Below are 27,772 nucleotides of genomic sequence, written 5' to 3'. Positions count from 1 at the left end.
CTTTCTCCCTGTGTGGGCTTTTGTGCTTTTCCCCAGCAGCCACAGCAGGGCTGATCTCGCCGCCTCTCCTCAATGCCGCCTGCATTGGGAAGAGAAACGGAGCTGTAGCTTCACTGGTCCTAGCTGTGGTCCAGGTAAGTACTTGCCTTGCGGATGAGGGCCCCCTTCTTCCTGAACAAAAGGGATCTCTGACACCTGCCATGCGGGCTGTGCAGGGGGGGGATTGGGAACAATGACAACTGGAAGAGGCAAGTGGCCTCTTTGCCCTGTGATTCATGCACATTAGGTAAAGGGGGTGGACAGGGAGTGAGAGGTTTGGGCCGATACCCAGGGGTTCTCTTTGTGCTGGCTGGCAGGAGCCCAGCGGAGCCAGGGTAATGTGCAGGGTTGTTCAGTGACACCCCCAGCTTGGGACTTGGAGATCAGGGCTGGAAGGGGTGGGGGTTGTCCGATCCTCAGCCACACACCTGTGCTGTTCATTATACAATGCGATGCCAGGCTGTACAAAGTCCTGGTGCTCGTGTGGGTCACAGCAACAAGGTGCGCTCTGTGCAGGTGGTTTTCAGGGTTTTCTTTGTTTAACTCGGATGAATTACCTCAATCGAAATCAATGTCATTTTCTTTGAGATGCATCACGAAAGGACCCTTTTCTTAGGGACATTCTGGGGCTCGCTTACCCCTGCGTAACTCAACTGACTCTTCTGTTGTTTCAAGCTCTCAGCATCATAGCATCTCGCAGTCATTCATGGCTTTTATCCTTCCAAGACCCTGTGAGGTAGAGAAGTGCCGTTATCCCAACTCTACAGAAATTAAGTGAGTGGTCCAAGGTCACCCAGGGTGCAGGAGATGGGAATTTAACTCAGGTCTCTCAAGTCCCAGTCCAGTCCCCTAAACACTAGATCATCCTTCCTCCCTATGTGATACCCTACTGCTGATCTACACTGTTGTAAAAGAAATAAAATCAGGCCACTTTGTACCAGGGAGCACAGCATAGTCCAGTAATCAGACAGGAAAGTGGAACAAAACTGTCAAGCTTTACAATCTGAATGACCAAAAGCTTCGTAAATGACAGGAGATTTTTTCCATGCTTCACTGACACCTGTACTGCAAAACCCATAAGAGAGGCTTCAAAAATGGCCTTGAAAACGAATTTAAAACCAAGGCATCCTTTTCCCAGATAGTTAATTTTGTTTGTTTAAAAAAATTGGTGAAAATTATTTCAATATGGGATTTTTTTTTCAAAATTATTTCTAGTAGACACCAGATCTTAATCCATAGTTTTCATCATTGTTAGTTTCAACAGTGCAATACAATAGTCTGAGAGCACTTTAGACCCGTTATCATCCCCTGGACAACGAACTAATACAACTAGCAAGGGAGGCAGTTTAGTGGATAGAGCGCGGGACTGTTGCTCAGGAAACCTGGGTTCTATTTCCTGCTCTGCCACATTGGCCTGATAGGTGACCTTAGGCAAGTCACTTCCTTTCTCTGTGCCTCAGTTTTCCCTTCTGTAAAATGGGGATAATATCGACCTCCTCTATAAAGGACTTTGAGATCAAGAGATGAGAGCTAAATAATAATAAGAGCCTGGTGCATCCGGTCACCTCTTTCTGTAGTAGCTGGTTCCAGCACAGCAAAGAGCTGCTGATGGAGTTACTGCTTAAGCTCAAGTGCTTTTTGGTGCTGAGGTCCCAGGTGTGAGCCCTGTGGGGTCTGTGTGCTGGTGGCTGTGATTTGGTATAAAGCCACGTAACAAGGTTGGGCCTGAGCTACGCAGTTAACCCCTGCGGGAAGGCTTGGGCCTGGGGGATTGGTTCTGGCACATGTCTTAGGTCACATGCTGACAGTCGTCATTCCGGCTAGTCAAGCCCCAATTTCAAATGTGGGTGTCTGAATAGGGCATTGGATTCCCATCTTGGACATTAATATCAGTAATTAGGTGCCCAAATGGCCTTTGAAGGGCAGAGCAGAGCAGCCAGCCAGGGGATTTGAGTGCCCTGTTACAGTCCCCATGTTTGGAAACAGGACCTGCAGCACCGAAGAGCCCGGTTAAAGGGGCCCTGGGTGGGGAGGTTGGCTAGAGCTGTTGGAGGATAAAGTGGTTTCTGAATCGCCTCGTCGGGGGCAGGTGCTTGGCATTAGCAAAGAGTCCGTGGGCTCACGCGAGGGCGAGAAGGTTGGGTTATTCCTAATGCGAGCCGGAACAATGGGAAACCAGAGCTGCAATTAGCACTGCTCAGGCTGCGGCTTAAGATTGCCCGGTCAGAAAGGAAGCCATCAAAGGCAATGGGAGACCAATGAAACGTGTAAGAAGAGGATGACAAAAGAGAACAAGGCCCTGACTTTGCACACCCCGGTTACATCCCTTAAAGGGGGCATTAAACATGATCCATATCTTTATGGCTCTTACCGGTAAGCCTAATGACTGGAGAGATCCTATCTCCTAGAACTGGAAGGGACCTTGAAAGGTCATGGAGTCCAGCCCCCTGCCTTCACTAGCAGGGCCAAGTACTGATTTTGCCCCAGATCCCTAAGTGGCCCCCTCAAGGACTGAACTCACAACCCTAGGTTTAGCAGGCCAATGCTCAAACCACTGAGCTATTCCTCCCCTTGCAGTTTGGGTAGGAAGATCTGTATTAACTGTGGAAGAGTGGGACTTCTAGGTCCCCTAGCACTGCTGTCTGTCGATACACCCGTTGAGGACCAGACCCATGATGTGGGTGCAGCTGCATTTACACCAGTGGAGCTACACTAATTTACACCAGTTGAGGATCTGGTCCCACTGGAGTGTTTCGCCAGTGCCGTGTCCGGTCTAGCTTTCCCAGTGGCTTTGTGCCCACAAGTACGTCTGCATTTATGGAAAGAAGAATAAAGAATCGATGGAGGAAAAATGGGAGCTGCTTGGAAAATGGACTATGGTGGGTGGGGGGCTGGGTGTTCTGCATGTGTGAGAGATGGACAGAAGAGAAGCTGGGCGTGGCTGGTCAGCTCCCCATCAAAAATGAGTCTGGTGATCTCAATCCATTTCCTCGTGGTATCCCCAACCCCCCCCCCCCCACCACCACCACCACATTGGTACCTCTGTTGCTAATCTCAGCAGACAGGCCAAGGGAAGTGACCATGGAAACGGGATTTCAGGAGGGATGTTGGAAGACATTGAATCTGGTCTGTGGTTCCAGATGTTTGTCTTAGAAATTACTGGGAAGGATTTTTTTTTTTTTAATTTCCCTCTGTAATCCTAGTAGCTCCTCTTTGCTGCATAATGAGCCAAGTTCATCCCCTGATGTATCTCCACTGAAGGCATGTGGTCACACCATGACCCTAAGCCCTTCTGTATTCCCACCCTACGTGCTACTGCAAGAATATTTCTACAAAATAGGCCTTGTGAGGTGACCTATGAAAGCTAATAGCTCATTGGTTATTAATATTATTGTAAAATGCCTATGTTACCGTTGTGTGAGGTCACGAATTCTCTCTGTATGATGCTACTAAAACATATTTAAGTAGGGTTACCAGATAGCAACTGTGGAAAAAAACGGGATGGGAGTGGGGGGGGGGGGGTAATAGGCGCCTATATAAGAAAAAGGTCCCAAAAAACAGGACTGTCCCTTTAAAAACGTGACATCTGGTCACCTATGTTTAAGGCCAGACACCCTAGCCTAGGTAAAGGTGATAAATGGATGTGTCCTAGACCAAGGAATGTGGGTTATCTCAATTTAAATATTGGCAGTAAACCAAGCCAGTGAGCTAAACCAGTGTGTGTGGGGGGTGGGGACAGAGAGGTTAACCTATTCCTGAATTCAAGAGCCGGAGAATTAACATGACCCCTGCACCCCAGAGAGACACAGGAGACTGTAGTGCTTCAGTGAAGGTGCTACCTACGCCAACAGGAGGAGGTTCTCCTATCAGCGTGGGTAATCTGCTTCCCCCAGAACTGGTAGCTGGGTGACAGGAGAATTCTCTTGTTGACCTACCGCTGTCTAAACTGGGGATTAGGTCGTCTTAACTTTGTTGCTCAGGGGTGTGGATTTTTCACACCCCTGAGCCAATGTAGCTATACTGACTGCATTGCCGAGTGTAGACCAGGCCAAAAACATCCCTTTGGAGAGATCAGGTCAGAGAGACTCCATCTTTTACTTCACCTGAGAAAACACAGAAACCAAACCAAAACAAAGATCTCCGTGATGGGTCCTGGCAAGTAAAAGGCTGGCAAGGAGACTCTGGGTGAGAGAAACCCTTTTGAATAAAGACTGTATTATGTGAGATTAAATTTAGTTCTTAGATTCATGTTTTCACTTCTATTTGCTTTTAACCATCTCTACCTTTTGCTCTTTTACTTGAGATCACTTAATCCACGGTTAATGAACATGTTTTGCTTTCATTATATATCGTCAGTACAGTGTGTGCGTCTAGAAAGCTGGCAGGTTGGAGTGGCTGCCTGTCTTTGTAAAGGCAGAGAACTGAACCCTTTCTCTGAGATGGTCTGGTGAGGGAGACTGGATTTGGGGGAGAATTCAGGGCTGAAAGGGTACTCAGGTCAGCCTACAAGGAGGACCCAGGTTGCGAATGCCAGCGTGAGGCTTGTGGGCTGCTAGCCAGCTGTTCGGTCAGATCTCTGGACCAACGCTGCAGAGCCACAAGACACCCAGGGCTACCAGGCAGACGGTGACCGAACCCCCTTACTGGCCTGGATGAACCCCAAAACATTGTACACACCCCAACCCTCTGCCCCACACCTGAGTCCCTCCCACACCCCAAATCCCTCATCCCCAGCTCCCTTGGGTCGCAGGCATCAACAATTTTCTTCAACTGGGTCCCCAGAAAAAAAGTTTGAAAACCACTGCTCTACAGCATGGGAAACCCAAGTTCAGGTCCTTGCTCTGTTTGAGTCAAGGCAGAGCTTTTCATCCCACATCCCTGAATCAGGCATAGCCAGGATTTGGCCATGGATCACCCACCTCCCAGTGCCCTAACCACCAGCCTCTAGGGTGTGAGAATCTGATGTGTGACCAGAGAACCTTGGGCCCCAAAAAACACTACCCTTGGACTCTGGAAACTCAGGTTCACATCTGAGCTCTCTGACCTTGAGCAAATCACTTAGTGTCTCTCTCTCTCTCTCTCTCTGGCTCGGTGTCCCACCTGCCCAATGGGAAATGATAACACTACTCTGCCTCACAGGGGTGTTGTGAGGATAAATACACTAAAGATTATGAGGTGCTATGAGGGCCATATAAACACCATGAATAGACAGTAATTTTCCTTTCCTTTCAATTTTCTACATGTTTTATAGCTGGGGGTTACAAAATTATTCCTGGCTTGTACCTGTGATGGGGTGGACCAGGACCTTCAAGGCCCCCTTCCAGAGGCCCTGTGGTCCTACCACACCCCACCCCAGGAAAGGAGCAATGAAGGTGGGTCCTCCAGGCCTTCCTAGAGAGGTGGTATGGCCAATCAGAGCCCAGCAGGCTCAGATGAAAGGAGCTGCAACACCTAAGCTGGTCAGTTCCTGGCTGGGGCCAGAGGAGTAAGGAAGGGGACTCTGCTCTCGCCAGAGGAGCTCAACGGGCTGCATCTACTGGATCTGGGGAGAGAGGACCTGAGAACTGTGACCCTAAAGTAATGGGTGAAAGTCAGGGGGTTAGGTGGGAAAAAGACCAGGGAAAAGCAGTAGCAGCAGTACGTGGCTGGGATGGGACCCGGAGTAGTGTGTGGCCTGGATTCCCCAATGTGGCCCCTAGGGAAGTGACCTGGGCTCCGAGAATGGAACAAGGCTCCCTTAGAAGTCTGAGTGAAAGATGGAATTTAAAGGGCCCAGAGATGCAGCTGAAGACCCTGGTGAGAGCAGGGAGCTTGCTGGACTTTTGCTACCCGGAAGGGGTTCATCCATTTTGACTGCATGACTCGGCTGGAGGGCTGAGCCACTGAAGACCTGCCTAATGAGGTCGACAACCTATAGGGGGCACCAGGAGAAAAAAAAGAATGCAGTACCACACCCAGTGACAGGAGGCACCCACAGTACCCTAGTGTATTAGCCCTTCCTTAATATGCTGTTAGTTTGGGATAGTTTTCAACATATTTCATTTCATAGAATCACAAGGCGTATATGTGACCTGGGGACCTCCTGGTGCCCACTGGCAGAGGACACATGGGGTGCGTAGGGTTTAACAGGGGTCCCCTGGGTCACACACATGCACAGTAATTCACCAAAGCATGGCGTGTGACGTCTCTGCGCCAGTAGCTCTCTGGCTGTCCTAATCGTTGCGAAATGTACGTACGGATAGTATTGAAGGAGTTATGTATCTATACTGGAAATTATGTTAAGGTCCTGGGATTAAAGCGGGCCATCAGGACGTGACATTCCTCAGGAATGTTTGTTTGAAGCCGGAGGTAAGACACCTAGCTCCGTGTCTGGCCGCTTGCGTGTTGTTTATTATATGCCTCGCACTATAGGCCTATTTACATAGACTCATAGACTTTAAGGTCAGAAGGGACCATTATGATCATCTGGTCTGACCCCCTGCATGCTGCAGGCCATAAAACCGTCCCTACCCCTTCCCTGGACTCTGCTGCTGAAGTCCCCAATCCTGTTACTAGTGACTTCAATCGGCAGAGACCCTCCTGCTAGAGATCCCTGCCCCATGCTGCGGAGGAAGGCGAAAAACCTCCAGAGGCTCAGCCAATCTGCCCTGGAGGAAAATTCCTTCCCGACCCCAAATATGGCGATCAGTAAGACCCCGAGCATATAGGCAAGAGTCTCCATCCTGACCCCTGTTAGCCATTATGCTATTTACCTACCATTGCTTGGTTTTCTTGACTACTATGTTTTACCATTAAACCATTCCCTCCATAAACTTATCTAACTTAATCTTAAAACCAGACAGGTCCCTCGCCCCCACCGTTTCCCTCGGAAGGCCGTTCCAATATTTCACCCCTCTGACGGTCAGAAACATACTGAACCAGTTGCTGAGTACAAAATCTACAAGAAGAAACAGTCAGCAGGGCAGTGTCCTGTTTATCTAAAACCAAGGCTCGTTCTGATCGATCCAGGGGACACCCTGGATCCTCCATCAAAAAGGCAAATTGACGGTGGGTTTGACTCATGAAGGGAGGGTCACAGCCAGCCCGGCTTTAAATTGCTGCAAGGACTTTGGGTGAGCGTTGTCCTGTCAGACACGAGAGTATCTTGTTGATTAAATCGAGGCTCCAGAATGTGTGATGATTTTATTTTACATGTAACCAATTGTTCCCAAAATTTCCGCATAGGCAGTCACCCAAATCTATTCTTTGCTTCTATTTGTTTTCACTATAAACATATCTAAGTGCTGTGAGTTGAGTGGAGGGTGATCTTAGGCAGAACTGGTAAGCTGGGGTGTCCTGCTCCTTTGGGAGCAGCAACTCTGTGACCACTATCAGGGGGTAGCCGTGTTAGTCTGTATCTACAAAAACAACAAGGAGTCTGGTGGCACCTTAAAGACAGATTTAACAGATTTATTTGGGCATAAGTTTTCGTGGGTAAAAACCTCACTTCTTCGGATGCATAGAGTGAAAGTTATAGATGCAGGCATTATATACTGACACATGGAGAGAAGGGAGTTACTTCACAAGTCTAGAACCAGTGTTGACAGGGTCAATTCAATCAGGGTGAATGTAGTCCACTCCCAATAATGGATGAGGAGGTGTCAATTCCAGGAGAGGAAAAGCTGCTTCTGTAATGAGCCAGCCACTCCCAGTCCCTATTCAAGCCCAGATATCACTTGTCCCATAACCTCAGCCGTACAGAACGCAATGCCATCCACAGCATCAGAAACAACTCTGACATTATCATCAAAGGGGCTGACAAAGGAGGTGCTGTAGTCATAATGAATAGGTCGGATTATGAGCAGGAGGCTGCCAGGCAACTCTCCAAGAGCACATTCTACAGGCCACTATCCTCTGATCCCACTGAGGAATACCAAAAGAAACTACACCATCTGCTCAAGAAATTCCCAGCTACAGTACAGGAACAAATCTACATGGACACACCCCCAGAACCCCGACCAGGGGTATTCTATCTGCTACCCAAGATCCATAAACCCAGAAACCCTGGACGCCCCATCATGTCAGGCATTGGCACTCATACAGCAGGATTATCTGGCTATTTGGACTCTCTCCTCAGACCCTATGCTACCAGCACTCCCAGCTATCTTCGAGACACCACCGACTTCCTGAGGAAACAACAATGCATTGGTGTTCTTCCTGAAAACACCATCCTGGCCACCATGGATGTAGAAGCACTTTACACCAATATTCCACATGAGGATGGACTACAAGCTGTCAGGAACAGTATCCCTGATGAGGCCACAGCAAGCCTGGTGGCTGAGCTTTGTGACTTTGTCCTCACCCACAATCACTTCAGATTTGGTTACAACTTATACCTGCAAGTCAGTGGCACTGCTATGGGTACCCACATGGCCCCACAGTATGCCAACATTTTTATGGCTGACTTAGAACAATGCTTCCTCAGCTCTCGTCCCCTAGTGCCCCTCCTCTACTTGCGCTACATTGATGACATCTTCATCATATGGACCCACGGAAAGGAGGCCCTTGAAGAATTCCACCTGGACTTCAACAATTTCCACCCCACCATCAACCTCAGCCTGGACCAGTCCACAAAAGAGATCCACTACCTGGACACCTCGGTGCAAATAAGTGATGGTCACATAAACACCACCCTATACCGGAAACCTACTGACCGCTATACGTACCTACATGCCTCCAGCTTCCATCCAAGACATATCACATGATCCATTGTCTACAGCCAAGCCCTAAGATACAACCGAATTTGCTCCAACCCCTCAGACAGAGACAAACACCTACAAGATCTTTATCAAGCATTCGTAAAACTACAATACCCACCTGGGGAAGTGAGGAAACAGATTGACAGAGCAAGACGGGTACCCAGAAATCACCTACTACAGGACAGGCCCAACAAGGACAATAACAGAACACCACTGGCCATCACATACAGCCCCCAGCTAAAACCTCTCCAGCGCATTATCCACGATCTACAACCTATCCTGGAAAATGATCCTTCACTCTCACAGACCTTGGGAGGCAGGCCAGTCCTCGCTTACAGACAACCCCCCAACCTGAAGCAAATACTCACCAGCAACTACACACCACGCCACAGAAACACCAACCCAGGAACCAATCCCTGTAGCAAACCTCGTTGCCTACTCTGTCCCCATATCTATTCTGGCGACACCATCAGAGGACCCAACCACATCAGCCACACCATCAAGGGCTCATTCACCTGCACATCCACTAATGTTATATGTGCCATCATGTGCCAGCAATGCCACTCTGCCATGTACATTGGCCAAACCGGACAGTCCCTCCGCAAAAGAATAAATGGACACAAATCGGACATCAGGAATGGTAACGTACATAAGCCAGTAAGTGAACACTTCAATCTCCCTGGTCATTCTATTACAGATTTAAAAGTCACTATCATTGAACAAAAAAACTTCAGAAACAGACTTCAAAGAGAAACAGCAGAACTAAAATTCATTTGCAAATTTAACACCATTAATCTGGGCTTGAATAGGGACTGGGAGTGGCTGGCTCATTACAGAAGCAGCTTTTCCTCTCCTGGAATTGACACCTCCTCATCCATTATTGGGAGTGGACTACATCCACCCTGATTGAATTGGCCTTGTCAACACTGGTTCTCCACTTGCGAAGTAACTCCCTGCTCTCCATGTGTCAGTATATAATGCCTGCATCTGTAACTTTCAGTCTATGCATCCGAAGAAGTGAGGTTTTTACCCATGAAATCTTATGCCCAAATAAATCTGTTAGTCTTTAAGGTGCCACCAGACTCCTTGTTGTTTCTGTGAACACTGGGAGTGTCTAGTGGACACAGGGGCTGGATGCTCCAGGGAGATGCTCTGAGGGCTCCAGGGTTGGGATATATCTGTTGCTAACTGGTGAGTGACAGCGGGTCCTGTGTAGGCCTAGAGAAGAGTGCTTGTGTTGCCCATGGCTGGTGGAATCCGGGAACTGACCTGGAGCAGCCACAGACAAGGCCTCCTCATGCATGTGCCACTGCCTTCTATTGTATTCTCAGCTGATCTCTGAGCTACAGGTAAGAGATTTCCTTTCCGCAAAACCATAGGGGTCTGTGCTTTGAGAGTAAGAGGATCTGAATTTTGGCCACTGTTCATTAAAGAACTAAAGCACATGCGTACATCCTGGGGGTTTGGTGGGAGTTAAGCATGTGCTTAAACGTAAGTATGTGGCTCAGGGCTTTGCTGAATCAGGGCCTTAATTCCTGCTGTTGCTATGAAGTTCCTTATGACCTGGTTACACCTGGAAAGTCCTAGGGACCTGCAGGTTTGTTGCAATGTTATGATGAGTGCCTGCAACAAAATCTTTTAACTTAAGAGCAATTTTAGCCAATACGTAATGAGCTGATGTTAGTCACCAATAATTTGACAATTGTTTCATTGTGTTCCTTATTCTTTCCCCTCCGCCCCTGCCCTGAAATCAGGATGCATCGGCTGATAAAAGAAGAATCTAGCTACAGAACGAGCAGCCTTGAAAATGCAACTCGAGAGCAGAGCAAAGAAAAGTTGCACATGAAACTCTGCAGTGGGTCCTGCCATGCTGAGCAAATCCTCCAGACTCTGAACTCCTACCGGCAGAGCGGCATCTTCACGGACGTGGTGCTCTTGATTGATGGGCAGGAGTTCCCCTGCCATCGGGCCACCTTGTCAGCCAACAGCACTTACTTCCGGGCCATGTTCGGTGGTAGCCTCAAGGAAGGCCATCAAGACATCATCAACATCCAGAAGATCTCTGCCTCCACCATGAGCCTCCTCCTGGACTATATGTATGGGGGAAACATAGTCATTCAGGAAGACAATGTTGAAGACATCTTAGAGCTATCCAACTTGCTTCAGATCTCCAAGCTCACAGATGCGTGTGTCACCTTCCTTGAAGGCCAGCTTCACCCATGCAACTGCTTGGGCATCTTGAAGTTTGCTGACTCATTCTCCATCATCTCCCTGGCTGAGAAGAGCAAGAGGTTTATGCTAGAAGGCTTCGTGGAGGTGTCATGTCATGAGGAGTTCCTGGAGCTGAGCGTGAAGGAGCTGGTCAAGTATTTGTCAGATGAGCAGCTGGTAGTCCCCAAGGAGGAAGTGGTCTTCGAAGCGGTGATGCGGTGGGTACGGCATGATGTTGCCACCAGGAAAGGAGCTTTGAAAGATCTCCTTGAGCACGTGCGCCTCCCTCTGCTGGATCCCATGTACTTCCTCGAAAAGGTTGAAATGGACGAGCTCATCCAGGACTCCAAGGAGTGCATCCCTTTACTGCACGAAGCACGGAAGTACTATATCCTTGGGAATGAAGTCAGCTCTCTGCGGTCAAGGCCTAGGAGGTAAAAACAGGAAACTGTCTCCTAAAGCTGCATACCTGAGTCACGGATTCCTAGATACTAAGGTCAGAAGGGACCATTGTGATCATCTAGTCTGACTTCCTGTATAACTCAGCCCGAAATATTTCACCAGTATTTACATAGCAGGTGTGAGCAGGGGCCAGCTGAGGTCACTCAGTTAGGGTGAAGTGCAAAGAATGGGGCAGACAAACCCCAAAGCTGGTGGATAATTCAATACTTAGATTCACCAAGTCAGCATAGAACAACTTCTTTATTACCACACTGATTATTCAGAAGTCAATAATACAGTTCCCTTAAAGTACCCAGCCTCAGGCCTCCATCCAGGTACCCAAGTCAAATATGATGAAGATTTCTGAAAATCTTATTTCGTCATATAAAAGAAAAGGTTCTACCACTCCCAAAGGATCGGATATCTTACCTCCCAGGTTATTGAATATTCCAGCTCTTACCCAAATACATGCTTACAGCCAATTCTTATTAACTAAACTAAAATTTATTAAAAAAGAAAAGAGAGAGAGAGTATGGTTAAGAGGTCAATATACGTACAGACATGAGTTTAATTCTTGAGGTTCAGATACATAGCAGAGATGGTGCTTTGTAGTTGCAAAGAGTTCTTTTAGAAATAGTTAATAGGTTATAATCCAATGTCCAATATCATATTCAGGGTGGCAGGAGCGCCGCCAGCTTTTCTGCCGCCCTAGGCATCGGAAGGTCCTGCCCCAAAATGCCGCCACTACAGAGGCAGCGGAAGGTCTCGCCACCGAAATACTGCCGTGGTCACCGCCCCCGAAATTGTAGCACCCTAGGCAACCTCTTAGGTCACCTAATGGGTTGCGCCGGCCCTGCAGAGTGGACCAGTCAGCACTGGGATCCCAATCTGGTGGCTTAAGCCTCCCCTGATGAAGCATCAAGCAGATCTGAGATGAACAGGATCAGGACCCAAGGAACTTTTATACAATGTCAAGCCTTCTTTGACACGTTGGAGTCCCTTGGGGAACAATAGGGAATTAGGATGAGTTTGAAGGACGTCCATCGCCGGTACTTAGCTATACAAATTAACATAAGGCCATTTGCTTGTTCCTCCATCATTCACAGATTATTTGCTATACATTTCAAAGAGAGATGAACTCAGTGATAGCCTGTGTTTACAATTCATTTCAATGCTAGGATGTTCTTTTGATCCCTGAATTATCAGAATACAGCATAGACAGGGACTGTTGATTCCATTGTCGACCATTACCGATATATATGTAAATACACAAACATTATGTCCCCAAGTGTCTTTAAGGGTTGAATATGAACCATTTATTCTGCAGGATATTTAACCCTTTCTAGCCATGCATCACAGCAGGGAAAGATGCCCTTAGTCCTGGTTCTGAGAAGACTTGTGCATAATCGTTAGCTAGTGGTGGTGGTTTATTTCAAAGTCCCTAAAATTCACATGAGCTACTTATATGGTTCCTCACGCTAATGCCTTCCTAAATTGCCTTTACTTAAATTGGAAAGGGCTCAAAAAAGAGAGCTACAAGAATGATTGGAAAACATGCCTTTGTGGTGAGACACTAATGAAACTCAGTCTGCTTAGTTTATCCGAAGGAAGGCAAAGAGGTGACTTGATCATGGTCTGCAGGCACGTTGCTGCTAGATGGGGAAGAGATTTCTGATAGTAGATGGCTCTTTAATCCAGCAGAAAAAGATGAAACCCAATGGCTGGAAGCTGAAGTGAGAAAAATCTGAGTAGAAGAAACACACACAATGTCAACGGTGAGGTTAAATTAACCATTGACACAAGTTGTGGTGGATTCTCCATCACTTGAAGTCTTTTAAAAAAAATCTAGTCTTGATTTCAAGATAGGCTCTAGCTCAAACAAAAGTTGAAGGCTTAATGTAGAAGTTACTGGGTGACATTCTCTGGCCCGTTTTATGCAGGAAGTTAGACTACATAATGGTCCCTTCTGATTCTAAAACTTTAACCCGTTGCCAGATACAACTCTTTACTCCACTCTGGCTTCACTTGTACATCTGGAAACGCTTCCCAAAGCAGGCTAATGTTGTTCTCCCCCCTTACCAGAGAAGGCTACTGGAGGTTCACAGTCTCAGAATGAGCTGGCCAAAATTTTTGGAATTTTGAAATTTCTATGAAAAAACTGGTCCAAAATTTTGAATTCTGGTGGGAAAAGGGCAACACTTTTCCGCACCGTTTTTTTGCAAATTTCCCCTTCTTCCCCCTCATTTTTCCACTAACTATAGAATGGATCAAAAAAAAATCAGAAGTTTAAATAAAACGTAAGACCAAGTGTCCATCTTCTGCAATTTCCCCCTTTTGGTTTTCATTAGCTCTAGGCAGCGGGCGGGTGCCACTGTTTATGGACAATCCTTTTGTGTTTTGAGTGGCTTTTAATTTAAGGGACAGACGCCCAAAGCACAGTGTGGGTGCAAGAAATATGACTGGAGAATCCCCCACTCAGTGCTTAGCATGCTAGGCCACGCTGCTTCCCCAGAGCTGCAGCAGCACGATCAGTTAGGGGCTACTGGAGGAATTGCTGTTTCATGCAGGGTGCCATCAGGCTGTGGAATTTACTGCCACAAGTCGCATGGATTTAAGTCAAATGGATTTAAAAAGGGGCAGGATCATTCCATGGACAATGATAGCATTGTAATTATATGTGCTGAGTGACAAATAATCAAATCTCATGCCTGAGGGTATCAGCTGCTTTCATAGACTTGTAGGACTGGAAGGGTCCTTGAGAGGTCATCTAGTCCAGTCCCCTGCACTCATGGCAGGACTAAGTATTATCTAGATCCTCCCTGGCAGGTGTTTGTCCAACTTGCTCTTAAAAATCCCCAGTGATGGAGATTCCACAGCCTCCCTGGCAATTTATTCCAGTACTTAACCACCGTGACAGGAAGTTTTTCCTAAAGTCCAACCTAAACCACCCTTGCTGCAATTTAAGCCCATTGCTTCTTGTCCTGTCCCCAGAGGTTAAGAAAAACAATTATTCTCCCTTCTCCTTGGAACAGCCTTTTATGTACTTGAAAACTGTTATCATGTCCTCTCTGTCTTCTCTTCTCCCGACTAAACAAATCTAATTGTTTCAATCATCCCTCATAGGTCATGTTTTCCAGACCTTTAATCATTTTTGTTGCTCTTCTCTGGACTTTCTCCAATTTGTCCACATCTTTCTTGAAATGTGGCATTCCAAACTAGATGCAATACTCCAGAGCAGAAGAATTACTTCTTGTGTCTTGCTTACAACACTCATGCCAATACAGCCCAGAATTTGATGTTTGCTTTTTTTTTGCAACAGTGTTACACTGTTGACTGATGCAGTACTCAGTCATTTCCCATTCTGTATGTGTGCAACTGATTTGTTCCTTCCTAAGTGGAGTACTTTGCATTTGTCCTTATTGGATTTCATCCTACTTACTTCAGATCATTCTGAATTTTAATCCTATCGTCCAAAGCACTTGCAACCCCTCCCTGCTTGGCATTGTCCACAGGGGTCAGGAGGGAGTCCCGCTATCTGTTGCATCGCACAGATTGACTAGGAGATTTAGTTTGTTCTGTTTTTCACCAAAGCAGCGAGTATGGGCTGCTGATGGGTAAGGGTCTGATCTGGGATGGCAAACCTTGTGTTCCGTCCAAACTCTCCAGACTGATTGCTGCTGCTGTGTGTTCTGACACTTGTCTACGGGAATCGGCCTGGAGGCAGGGAATTGAACTCTCAAGTCCTGAGCTACCACCCCAATCATCCTTCCCCCGCCCCTCCGTTAACCAGTTGGCTGGAGTTTCCCTCCTTCCATTTTTATTTTATTGCTAGCTAGTACAGCAGCTGCCGTGTGTCAATTCTAATCTCTTCTGGCAGTGAGTTTGCCATGGGCCAGCTGCCAAGAAAGCTCTGTCTCCTATGGTCACTGGTCTCGCTCCTAAGGCTGGCAGCTTTCTTGGTCATGAGGAACATGACTGTCAGGAGAGGCAATGATCACAGAGTGGGGACTTCAGGTAGCTGGGCCGATCCTGTGGAGAGTTTTGAAGATCACAAGCAACACTTTTAACTTTGACTCTGTTTAACAGAAACTGGACAACGCGTTTGAACTGCACAAACCCATAATAAAGACAACTCCTGCCCCAGAGAGCTTACAATCTAAATAGTGAAGGTGAACAAAGGGTGGGAGGGGAAATTGAGTGACAGGTGAAGTGACTTGCCCAAGGTCATCCAGAAAGTCAGTGGCAGAGTTGGGAATAGAACCCAGGTCTCCTGACTCTCAATCCAGTGCCATATCCACTAGATAACACTGCCTATCCCAATGGGACTCCTCATGGTAATAGGTATCATAGTGCTTTCTACCAGACAATACGGTAGGAGGATGATGCTTGGAGCACGACAATAGAACAGAAAGTTGGGACTGTTGCTTTAATATTTATCCATGTGTTTCTCATTCTAGGTTCATGGAATTAGCAGAGGTCATAGTAGTTATAGGTGGCTGTGATAAGAAAGGCCTCTTGAAGCTCCCCTTCACTGATATGTACCACCCGAAGAGCAGGCAGTGGACAGCTCTCTCTAGCGTGCCAGGGTACACCAAATCGGAGTTTGCAGCATGCACCCTAAAGAATGACGTGTATATATCAGGTGAGAAACCCACGCAACAGCCCCGCAGCTACCCTTCCAAGCATTTCTTAGAGAAACGGCCGATTCAGGGGCCGTGCTGCTCTCCTCTCCAGCTGCAGTGTCACCCGGGTCTGTTACCCATGTGCGTCTAGGACCTATCGCAAAGTATGTTATGCAGGTCTGTGTTTTTCTGCTCTTGTCACACCGTAGTAGTTAGGAGTGTTCCTTGTACTTAGAGTTGGAAATGTAAGCGGCCGAGAATTCATTCCCAATATATCATCTTGGCCATAGGTTCATAGATGTTAAGGCCAGAAGGACCTTTGTGATCATCTAGTCTGACCACTATAGAACTTGCCCAAAATAATTCCTAGAGCAGAGCTTTTAGAAAAACCTCCAATCTTGGTTTATAAATTGTCAGTGATGGAGAATCCAGCACGTCCCTTGGTAAATTGTTCCAATGGTTAATTACTCTCACTGTTAAAAACTTACACCTTATTTCCAGTCTGAATTTGTCTAGCTTCAATTTCCAGCCACTGGCCCATGTTAGACCTTTCGCTGCTAGACTGAAGAGCCCATTGTTAAATATTTGTTCCCCATGTAGATGCTTAGACTGTTACCTCTTAACCTTCTCTTTGTTTAGCTAAACAGATTGAGCTCCTTGAATCTCACTATTAGGCATTTTTTCTAATCCTTTAATCGTTCTTGTGGCTCCTCTATGAGCCCTCTATTTGTCAACATCCTTCTTGAATTGTGGGCACCGGACCTGGGCACAGGATTCCAGCAGGGGTCACACCAGTGCCAAACACAGAGGTAAAATAACCCCTCTGTTCCTACTCGAGATTCCCGTGTTTATGCATCCCAAGATCGCATTCGCTCTTTTCACCACCATGTCACTGCTAATGCTGTGTTTGGCTCCCCACATCCAGCAACGTTATTCCTCCACACGTCCATCGTTAGCCATTCTGGCTGTAGCAACCCGAGAAGATCAGGGCAATCCTGTGCCTACCATGACACACAGACCTCTTCAACCACCCAAGAGCACGCTTGTGGTTGAGGCACCTGTTGTGGGCTTATTTGTCCTGCCCAGATTTCTCTGCAATGTCGATGTGGCATGAAGAATGGTCTGCAGCTGGCAACAGAAGCCAGTCTGTTATAACGGACCTGACCCTGCGGGTACCTGGCTTTGATTTACTACGGTGCTCATGGGTCCTTCTGAACCCATTTTTGAATGGGCCTGAGTCAACGTGCAGCCGGCCTTCGCTCCTGGGGCCAACGAGAGGACCCTGCATGCGGCTGTGGCCAAAGACCGACAACATCTCACATCGCTCGTGACTGCTTTTGGACCAGATTGGATGGTGGTCGGAGGGCTCTGTGCTCCACTGAGGAGGCTGCCGCAAATTGGGTTGGCAAGCTCCGCACCCGATAAGAACGACCACAGCGTCACACTGGAAGGTCGCATTCTGCTGATTACCCACCGCACCCCCCCAATCTGTTTTCGGAGTCCCCGCTTCTCAGGATAGTCCCCCATCCTGTAAGGATGGCCAACGTTCTTTGAGACTTTTCTTTCTCCTCCTTTTCCACCTTCTGCCTCTACAAGCGAGATCCCTACGTCAGGCACTACATCACTGCATGGTGGTGTCTGTCATTTACATTAAGCTGCCTCAGGGCCCCTCGGGTCTGGGTGGCTCTCCCCTTGATGGCCTGGGGCCTCTCTGTCTGTCTTCCAGGAGGGCACATCAATAGCAGCGATGTTTGGGTGCTGAGCTCCCAGCTGAACGTCTGGATCAAAGTTGCCTGTCTGCACAAGGGCAGATGGAGACACAAAATGGCGACTCTTCAGGGCAAGGTACGTACTTCATTCCCCTCAGTCTGCAGTTTGGAGTTATAGACTATCGACCAAACCTAGTAACTGAGGCTTCAGCATAGGTGCTCAACCCCTCTCTGCCCCCGGCCCCTCCCCGACTCTGCCCCGTCCCGACCCCATTCCAACCCCTTCCCTGAAGTCCCCACCCCAACTCCACCCCCTCCCTGCCCCTATCTGACTCCTTCCCCAAATCCCCGCCCCGCCTCTTCCCCACCTCCTCCCCTGAACGCGCCACATTCCCGCTCCTCCCATCTCCCTCCCAGAGCTTGTTATGCTGTGAAACAGCTGTTTTGCGGTGGCAAGCGCTGGGAGGTAGGCAGAGGAGCGGGGACGCAGCGCGCTCAGGGGAGGAGGCAGGGCAGAGGTGAGGTGAGGTGGGTTGGGGGGGGCAGGGAGGAGGGAGCTTGTCTGCTGGTGAGTGCAGAGCACCCACTAATTTTTCCCCATGGGTGTTCCAGCCCCGGAGCACCCACAGAGTCGGCGCCTATGGGCTTCGGCACTCCTTCCTCCTCCCACGGTAACAGCAGATAACATAGGAACATGAGACAGGTCCCATGGGAAGAAAATCTAAAGGAATACGGGAGAGCTGGCAGCATAGGCACCAACTCCGTGGGTGCTCCGGGGCTGTGCACCCATGGAAAAAAAAAGTAGGTGTTCAGCATCCCCTGGCAGCCCTGCTAATCACCTCCTCCCCCTCCCCCTAGCACCTCCCACCCGCTGTGGATCAGCTGTTCAGCGGCATGCAGGAGGCTCTGGGGGTGAGGGTGGGGCACGCTCAGGGGAGGGGCAGAATGGGGCAGGAAAAGGCAGAGCAGGGGCAGGAAGAGGTGGGGCTGGGGTGGGGCCTTGGGGGAGGGAAGGGCTGGAGTGGGGGCGAGGCCTGGAGCAGAGTGGGGATTGAGACCCCCGGGGAAATGAGGAAGCTAGCACCTGTGTCTGGCAGTCTTTCAAGGAGACAATTTTAAAGGCACAACTGCACGCTATCCCCCTGGGAGGGGAAGATAGGGAGAATAAGATGACGACAATATGGCTCCATGAAGAGCTCTTTAATTACTAGAAAGTCACCACAAAGTAGTAACATGGACGAATTGCTCAGGAGGAGTACAAAAGACAAGCATGAGCATTTAGGGACAGAATCAGACAGGCTAGGGTACACAGAGAGTTACACCTAGAAAGGGACATAAAAGGAAAGAAGTTACTTAAAGCTTCAGTCTTCACTAGTAAGGTTAATGGTGACCAGATACTGCACACAATTAATATTGACAACCAGGGGGAAAGAACGCAAGCCACAATAGGGAAAGAACGGCTTAACAAATATTTAGATAAATGAACGTATTCAAGTTGACAGGGCCTGATGAAATTCATTCTAGGATGCTTAAGGAATTCGCTAAAGCAATCGCGTAACCATTAGCAATTATCTTTGAGAATTCATGGAGGCCGGGTGAGGTCCCAGAGGACTGGAGAAGAACAAACATAGACGGTATCTTTAAAAGGGGGACCAAAGGCCTTATAGACCAGTCATCCTAACTGTGACACCTAGAAAGGCACTGGAACAAATGATTAAACAATGGATTTGTAAGCACCTAGAGGATAATAGGGTTATAAGAAATAGCTAGCATGGATTTCTCAAGAGTAAATCATGCCAAACCAACCTAATGTCCTTCTTTGACAGGGTTACTGGTCTAGCGGATAGTGGGGAATCAGTAAAATATAAGAATGGCCATACTTTTTTTTTAAATGGAGTTATACCTATCTCATAGAGCTGGAAGGGACCCTGAAAGCTCATCAAGTCCAGCCCCCTGCCTTCACTAGCAGAACCAAGTACTGATTTTGCCCCAGATCCCTAAATGGCCCTCTCAAGGATTGAACTCACAACCCTGGGTTTAGCAGGCTAGTGCTCAAACCACTGAGCTATCTCTCCCTCTAAGTCAGACCAATAGCCCATCTAGCCTAGCATACTGTCTTCTGACAGTGGCCAATGGCAGGTGCCCCAGAGGGAATGAACAGAACAGGTAATCATCAAGTGATCCATCCCCTGTCGCCCATTCCCAGCTTCTGACATATGGAGGTTAGGGATGCCTGGAGCATGAGGTTGTCTCTCTGATCCTCTTGGCTAATAGCTGTTGATGGACCTATCCTCCATAGATGTGGTATAGGCTTGATTTTCGTATGGCTTTTGACACAGTCCCACATGCTGGTCTCATAAACAAACTACAAAATGTGGTTGAGATGAAATTACTATAAGGTGGGTGAGAGACTGGTTGAGAGACTGTACTCAGAGTAGCTATTAAGTGCTCACTGTCAAACTGAGAGGGCGTATCTACTGCGGTCCAGTCCTGGGTCCAGTACTAGTCAATATTTTCATTAATGACTTGGATAATGGAGTGGCGGAGAGTATGCTCATAAAGTTTGTGGATGACACCAAACCTGCAGAGCTTGCAAGCACTTGGGATTAGAATTTAAAATGACCTTGACAAACTGGAGAATTGGTCTGAAATCAACAAGATGAAATTCAATAAAGACAAGTGCAAAGTACTTCACTTAAGAAGGAAAAATCAAATGCACCACTACAACATGGGTGATAACTGGCTAGGTAGCGACCGAGCTGAAAAGGATCTGGGCATTATAATGAATCACAAAATAAATGAGCGTGAACAATGTGATGCAATTGCAAAAAAGGCTAATCTCATTCTGGGGTGTATTAACAGGAGTGTCGTACGTAAGATGTGGGAAGTAATTGTCTCACTCTACTCGGCACTGGTGAGGCCTCAGCTGGAGCGTCTAATTCTTGGTGCCCCACTTTAGGAAAGATGTGGATAAATTGGAGAGTTCAGAGGAGAACAACACAAATGATAAAAAGTTTGGAAAACCTGATCTATGAGGAAAGGTTTAAAAACCAAACAAAACTGGGCATGTTTAGTCTTGAGAAAGGAAGACCAAGGGGGGAGCTGATAAATCTTCGACTATGCTAAGGGATGGTGATCACTCCTCTTCGGCTATGCTAAGGGATGGTGATCACTCCACTTCCGCTGGAGGCAGGACAAGAAGAAAGGGGCTTAATCTGCAGCAAGGGAGATTTAGATTAGATATTAGGAAAATCTTTTCTAACTATGTGGGTAGTTAAACTCTGGATTAGGTTACCAAGGGAGGTTGTGAAATCCCCACCTTTGGAGGCTTTTAAGACCAGGTTGGACAAACACCTGTCAGGGCTGGTCTAGGTTTACTTGGTTCTGCCTCAGTACAGGATTAGGGGACCTCTCAAGGTCCCTTCCAGCCCGACATTTCTATGATTCTGTGTGCTAGCAGCAGTCACTTCTGTCTCTGTGAGACTACAGCCGGGTTGTAGGAATTCCTTCACTCCTCCTGGCTATATGATATAGGAGAACAGCACAATTCTGCTATCGAAGCCAATGACAAAAATCTCCGTGTTTGATCAGGCGCTTAGTGTTGCTTAAATGGCCTACTATAAAATCTGATACTTGTAACAATAAAATATATAATTGAAGGGTACAGAGCTATGTTGTTAGAAAGCTGGACTCGTTCTTTGTGTGCAAAACATGCAGCCCAGAGGTTTAAAAATGGTGCATCCTGTTGCTTACCTTGTGGAGTTTAAGGTGTGGGTTTTTCCTCTGTCCTGGTGCCCCTCAGTCTCACAGTAACAGGGCAGATCACCTCCTGTGTGCTCCCTTGTGGCCAGAGATGGTGCTGCAGCACCCTGCCTCCGTTTCCCCTCTTCTTCACGGCCCCGTAAGAACGCCAGATAGAAATTCTTCTGCAGGTCATCAGTGCCCTTCCTGGGGGCTGGATTTATTAAATTAACAAAAATTCCAAATAAAAGTGCTCAAAGCCCCATCCTGTCCATGCTCCTGGTTTTCCCACTCAGGGGTGTCCCTTTTCCTTAAAGACTGAGGAATCTCTGCTGGAGCCTGCTTCCAGCCAGCAGCTGTTGTACTCTGTTCTGATCTCCCCCAATCTCCTAATCCTTGCCCAGGTGTGCTTCGGGAGTAACTAGCATTGGGTGATCCCAGGCCTCTATGGACAAGCCGCTCTGTTCTATCTACACACCTTCCTGCTAATAGTTCACTCTGCACTCTAGCTGTTTGTCTCTTTTCCAGGCCCTAAGGCAGCTTTTGCACATGCCCTTACGGGATCGTTATGCCCAGTATCAGGTGTCTGATTCTGTATCCCGGTGCCCCTCCCTCCCGATATGATTTCTGCCGACTGACTCTGCTCCTTCCACGGCAGATCTACGCAGTGGGGGGGTTTGATGGCTTTTACCGCCTGGCCAGCGTGGAATGCTACGATACGTTCTCCAACAGCTGGTCGGCTGTCGCCCCTTTGCTGGAAGCGGTGAGCTCGGCGGCTGCGGTCCCCTGTCTGAACAAGCTCTATGTGATTGGGGGCGCTGTGGACGACAGCGCAAACACAGACAAGGTACCGTGGTGCTGGGGCACGGTGAGGATAAAGGGAAAGTTCAGCGAGTTTGCTTTGGTTGAGACGTCTTGTAAACAAGGAGCGGGAGGGTGTGACTCGGTTGTTTTCAGGTGCTTCCTCAGTGCCCACTTCTCCAGCTGTGATGTTGCCTGACCTGTTTGTGGTTGTAGTAGGGAAGAGCTGTCTAGTGGTTAGAGCAGAGGACTGGCCATCAAGTTACCTGGGTTTCATTCCTTGCTTATTGTGTGACCTTGGGCAAATCGCTCACTTTTTGTTCCTCAGTTTCCCTATCTGTAACAAGGTGATAATATTGACTCTGCCTACCTCATTATTGTTGTTGTTTGGACTGCAGCCATGCCTAGGATCCCTAGTCATGGACCAGGACCCCACTGCGCCAGGTGCTGTACAAATACCGAACTGACAGTCCCTGCCGCCCCGAAGCATTTACAAAACAGGTTACACCTCATGGGGTGCTGTCTCTCACAGGCTGGCTCTTTAAGGGGAGTTGGACCCAGCCTCATCTATGGCTGATGAGCCACTTTCCCGCAGAGACTGATCCAGTCGGTATCGAAGCCTGCAAGTGGCTAAGCTGGAAAGGAGAACTTCAGGAGGGAGGCAGGCTCCTGTGGCAGGCCCTGGAGCTGGGGAGAGACGTGCAAGGGGAGAGGCCTCTGGGCCCCTGCAGAAGACCCCTGGGTCAGGGGGAAGACCAGCTTTATATGGGGAACTGAGGTTGAACTGTTGGATTGTGTCTGAAGAATAGACTGTGCCCTGAAGGATGCACGGGCCTGTGGTGTTAGCCCTCTCGGGGATTGGGGACAGGCCAGCAGCCCGCAGGCTGTGATTGATGAACGTTACAAAGCGTTCTTGTAATAAAATATTAGCATACCTGTGTGAGTGCAGAGATCCGCGGTGCTGTCCGCATACAAAACTAACCCCCGTCCGAACCCTATTTCAAATAGACAAGCCCTGCTCTGCCTGTAATACCACAGACGCGTGGGTCCCTCAGGGTAGGTCCACACTGCAATTAAAAACTCACAGCTGGCCAGTGCCGGCTGACTCTGGCTTGCGAGGCTCGGGCTAAGGGGCTGTTTAACTGCAGTGTAGACTCAGGCTGTGGCCCAGGCTCTGGGACCCTGCGAGGTGGGAGGATCCCAGAGCCAGAGCCCCTGTCTACACTGCAATTAAACAGCCAAAGCCCCACAAGCCCGAGGCAGCTGGCACGGGCCAGCCGTGGGTGTCTAATTGCAGTGTAGACCCACCTACCCGCAGTGGTGTACAGCGGATTATGGGCATGTTCAGAGTGTTTCAGATGATCACACTGCTTATTCCTGGGGGATTATCTGACTGGGGAAGGCCTCTACACACCAGATATGCTGCTCCAGGACTCGCTCGTTAATAGTTGTCATTATATTAATAAGACATACTCAGCACTTTTTATCTTCAGTTCACCTCACAGACATGGAACTAATCTAGGCAGATGCACGCACGCCCCTGCGGGAGGCAGGCATTATCCCCATTTTACAGACTGGGCAATTGCAAGGCAGAGGCCTAAATTTTCAAATGTCCACTGTCTTTGGGTATTTTATTTTTCAGGGGGCCAACTTGACACTTACAGGCCTGATTTGTTTTCCAAAGGTGCTGAGGGCTCACAGCTCCCTTTGAATTCTTTTGGAGGTGCAGCTGCTCTGTACTTCTGAAAATCGGGCCCCTTAAGGCATCTGGTTGGGCCCCCAAAATTAGTGGATACTTCTGAAATAACTGAAGTCTAAGAGCCACATTTTTAAAGGCATGTAGGCACTTAACTCCCATTGGTTTCGTTGGGAGTGAGCACCTCAATACCTTTACAAATCTGGGCCTAAGTGACTTGCCTGAAGTCACAGAGTGTATCAGTGTCAGAGCCAAGAACTGAAACCAGGTGTCCTGACTCCCAAGTCCTGTTCTCTGTCCACTGCACCATGCTCCTTCTCCATTTATTCATTTGTTGATAGATGCACAGCAAGGCCTTGGCTCAAAGGGACTGTGCCATCAGCGTGTGTTGGGCATAGGCGCTGACTCCGTGGGTGCTTCGGGGCTGAATCACCCAGAGAAAAAAATTGTGGGTGCTCAGCACCCACCAGCCACTGCTGTTCGACAGCAACGCTGATAAGCTGATAGGCAGTGACACCAAACAGCTGTTTGGTGGCTCAGGGAGGGGCTTGGGGGAGGGTGGAGACCAGCGAGTGGGGCCTTGGGGACGAGGCAGAAAGAGGAGCGAGGGTAAGGCCTTTGGGGAAGGGGCAGAATGGGGGCGGGAAGAGGCGGAACAAAGGAAGGGTCTTGGGGGGAGGGGGCGGGACCTCAGGGCAGATCAGGGGTGGAGCACCCTTGGGGAAAAGTCAAAGTCGGTGCCTATGGTGTTGGGTTTTAGTTACTGGGATTTTGCCTGAGCAGGGACACCACGAGAGTCCGTGTTTCAATAGCTGATTTCCTATTTCTCCTCCCAGCTCCAGTGCTATAATCCAGAGGAGAACAAATGGACATTCCTGTCTCCCACCCCCTTCTATCAGAGGTGCATTAATGCTGTCTCCTTGGACAACATGATCTACGTTGTGGGTGGACTCCTGAGTAAAATCTTCTGCTACGATCCCAGAAAAGACACCTGGAGAGAAGTGGCCACTCTCCCAGGACCTCTGGTAAGGAGAAGTTTCAGTACGAGGCTCTGAACGTCACCTCATTCTCTAGAATATCTTCTGTGAACATGAGAATCTTTGCAGAAGTTTAAAGACAAGGTGCTAAGCGCTCTGACCCTAATCCAGTAAAAACACTTAAGTACATGCTTAAATTCAAGCATGTAAATAGTCACTGCTCCACACCAGAGCTGGCTGAAATTTTTTGGCAATACATATATTTTATTTTTAAATGAAAAATGGCTTTTTCATCTAGAATGAACATTTTCATTTTGGTAAACATTTTCTGATTTTTTTAAATGGGGGGGAGGGAAACTGAATTTTGTTTTTTGGTATAACTATGTAGGTTGCGGTAAAAAAAATTGTTTTTTGAAAAGACAAAAATTCAGATTTGTTTTTCATTTTGGGGGGAAAAGAAAAACCTGAAAATTTTTCATTTAAAATAAATTTTAAAAAAAGTCAGATTTTTTATTGCTGAAAATGCGGTAAGAAATTAAAAAAAATATGTATTTCTATTCAAACAAACCAAAACCCCGTTGACAGTTTGCATGAGTAAGCCCGAAGTGCAGTGAATTTCCCGTGGAGATGACGGACTGTAGGGTTACCTAGGGTTACCTAGGGTTACCATACGTCCGGTTTTTCCCGGACATGTCCGGCTTTTCAGCAATCAAACCCCCGTCCGGGGGGAATTGCCGAAAAGCCACACATGTCCGGGAAAATGGCCGGCACTTCCTCTCCTGCTGCAGCTCTGCTCCACTCCTCCTCTCTCAGATTTACAGAGCCACGCTGCCCGAGCCAGCGCTACTGGCTTCGGGCAGCCCCCCCCCCTGCCTCCGGACCCCGAGCCCCAAGCCAGGCACTTCTCCTACCCGGCTCCAGCTGAGCTGCTCCCGCGGTGCAAGGTCCAGAGGCGGGGGGGCTGCCTGAAGCCGGTAGGCTCTGTAAGTCTGAGGGGGAGGAGCCGAGCAGCTCAGCTGGAGCTGGGGAAGGGACGTGCCCAGCCAGCTCTGGGTCCTGAGGCAGGGGAGGGCTGCCCGAAGCCAGCAGCTCGGCTCTTACATTCTGAGAGGGGAGGAGCAGCTCAGCTGGAGCCCAGGTAGGAGAAGTGGGGTCCGGAGGCGGGGCTGGGGGGTGCTGAGAGGGCCGGGGGATGCTTGTCCGGGGGCTGGCGGGGCCAGGGGGTGCTCGGCCAGGGATCGGGGGCCGGGGGGTGCTGAGTGGGCCGGGGGGCCGGCGGGGCTGGGGGGTGCTGAGTGGGCCAGGGGATGCTTGGCCGGGGGTCCGGGGGCTGGCGGGGCCAGGGGGTGCTCGGCCGGGGATCGGGGGCCGGGCCGGGGGGTGCTGAGCGGGCCGGGGGGCCGGCGGGGCTGGGGGGTGCTGAGTGGGCTGGGAGATGCTCGGCCGGGGGTCCGGGGGCCGGCGGGGCCAGGGGGTGCTCGGCCGGGGATCGGGGGCCGGGCCGGGGGGTGCTGAGCGGGCCGGGGGGCCGGCGGGGCTGGGGGGTGCTGAGCAGGCCGGGAGATGCTCGGCCGGGGGTCCGGGGGCCGGCGGGGCCAGGGGGTGCTCGGCCGGGGGCCGGCCCAGGCTGGAAACGCCGGGGGGGGCAGCCTGGGCCGCTCCTCCTCCCCCCACACCCTCCCTTACCTGCTTCAGGCTTCCCGCGAATCAAATGTTCGCGGGAAGCAGGGGAGGGGGCGGAGTTGGGGCGGGGACTTTGAGGAAGGGGCGGAGTTGGGGCGTGGGCGGGGCTGGGGGTGGGGCCGGGGTCCGGTGGAGTGTCCTCCTTTTGGAGGCTCGAAATATGGTAACCCTAACGGACTGCCTTATTGCACCTCTTGTGAGCATCTGCTAGTTCTGAGAAGCACAGTATAGAACAGAAAAGATCACATCACTCGGTTCAGGCAGGACCTCCCGTGTTTGCTCTCTAGACATCCATAAAAATCCAAAAGCATTGCCCAGAAACAGCCCTCTTGACCCCCAGGGGCTCACAACATCCAGGCCCCAGACCTCCTGTTTTCTGCTTTCCCCTCTTTCCCTCCCTGCTAGATGTGTGATCTCACAGCTAGACAGGTCTGAGCGGAGTCAGTTGAAACCAGAGCATGATCCCCATTTTGTTCCTTGTTAAACCTCCCCTTTGAGCCTTGTTGTACGAAGCTGGGAGAGATGCCCTCACCTCTCTTCCCTCCCCTCTGCCCGCAGGAGAGCTGTGGGGTGACGGTGTGCGGTGGGAAGATCTACATCCTGGGCGGCCGGGATGAGAATGGGGAAGGCACGGACAAAGCTTTCACCTTTGACCCAGCGACGGGGAACGTGGCACAGCAGCCCCCGCTGCAACGCTGCACCAGTTACCATGGCTGCGTTACCATTCTCCAGCGCATGAGCCGATGACCCTGCCGCTTCCTTCTCCTCCCCAGGAAGAATCCCCCTGGAGAAGGCAGTTACCCTCAGTGCCAAAAAATGACCCTCTGTCCTGTTCATTACTGTTATGTGCCAGTCTATGTGGAAGAGCAACGTCAAGTGACCAGTGCAGGCATGCTGTGGCTGTGAGGCACCAGCCGGATGGGAGGTGGGGGTGAGGGTGAGGGGAGTCGTGACTGCAAATATTAAGTCATTGCTGTCATTGTTTTGGTGGAGGTGAATGCTGCTTTGTGCTGGGAGAGGAGGGATGTGGGCAGTGCATAACATACGGGGCAGGGAACACTGCGCTAAGACCAGTAGGTCTCAAGTAAAGCTCGTCAGCAACTTTTGGACAAAA

The 27,772-nt window shown here is 49.3% G+C and overlaps 1 protein-coding gene across 1 annotated transcript; it reads left to right on the top strand.

Annotated features, from left to right (window-relative positions):
- KLHL35 (kelch like family member 35) lies at positions 1-27,772 on the top strand. Its single transcript, XM_005290525.5, has 7 exons — positions 1-134; positions 10,532-11,422; positions 15,887-16,071; positions 17,778-17,896; positions 22,160-22,348; positions 24,835-25,023; positions 27,217-27,772. Exons 2-7 carry the CDS (start codon positions 10,533-10,535, stop codon positions 27,403-27,405), a joined length of 1,761 nt encoding a protein of 586 aa, XP_005290582.2. The 5' UTR covers positions 1-134; position 10,532; the 3' UTR covers positions 27,406-27,772.

Source organism: Chrysemys picta, chromosome 1 (genome assembly GCF_011386835.1).
Source record: "Chrysemys picta bellii isolate R12L10 chromosome 1, ASM1138683v2, whole genome shotgun sequence".
NCBI lineage: Eukaryota > Metazoa > Chordata > Testudines > Emydidae > Chrysemys > Chrysemys picta.
This window is presented reverse-complemented; position numbering and strand designations above follow the sequence as displayed.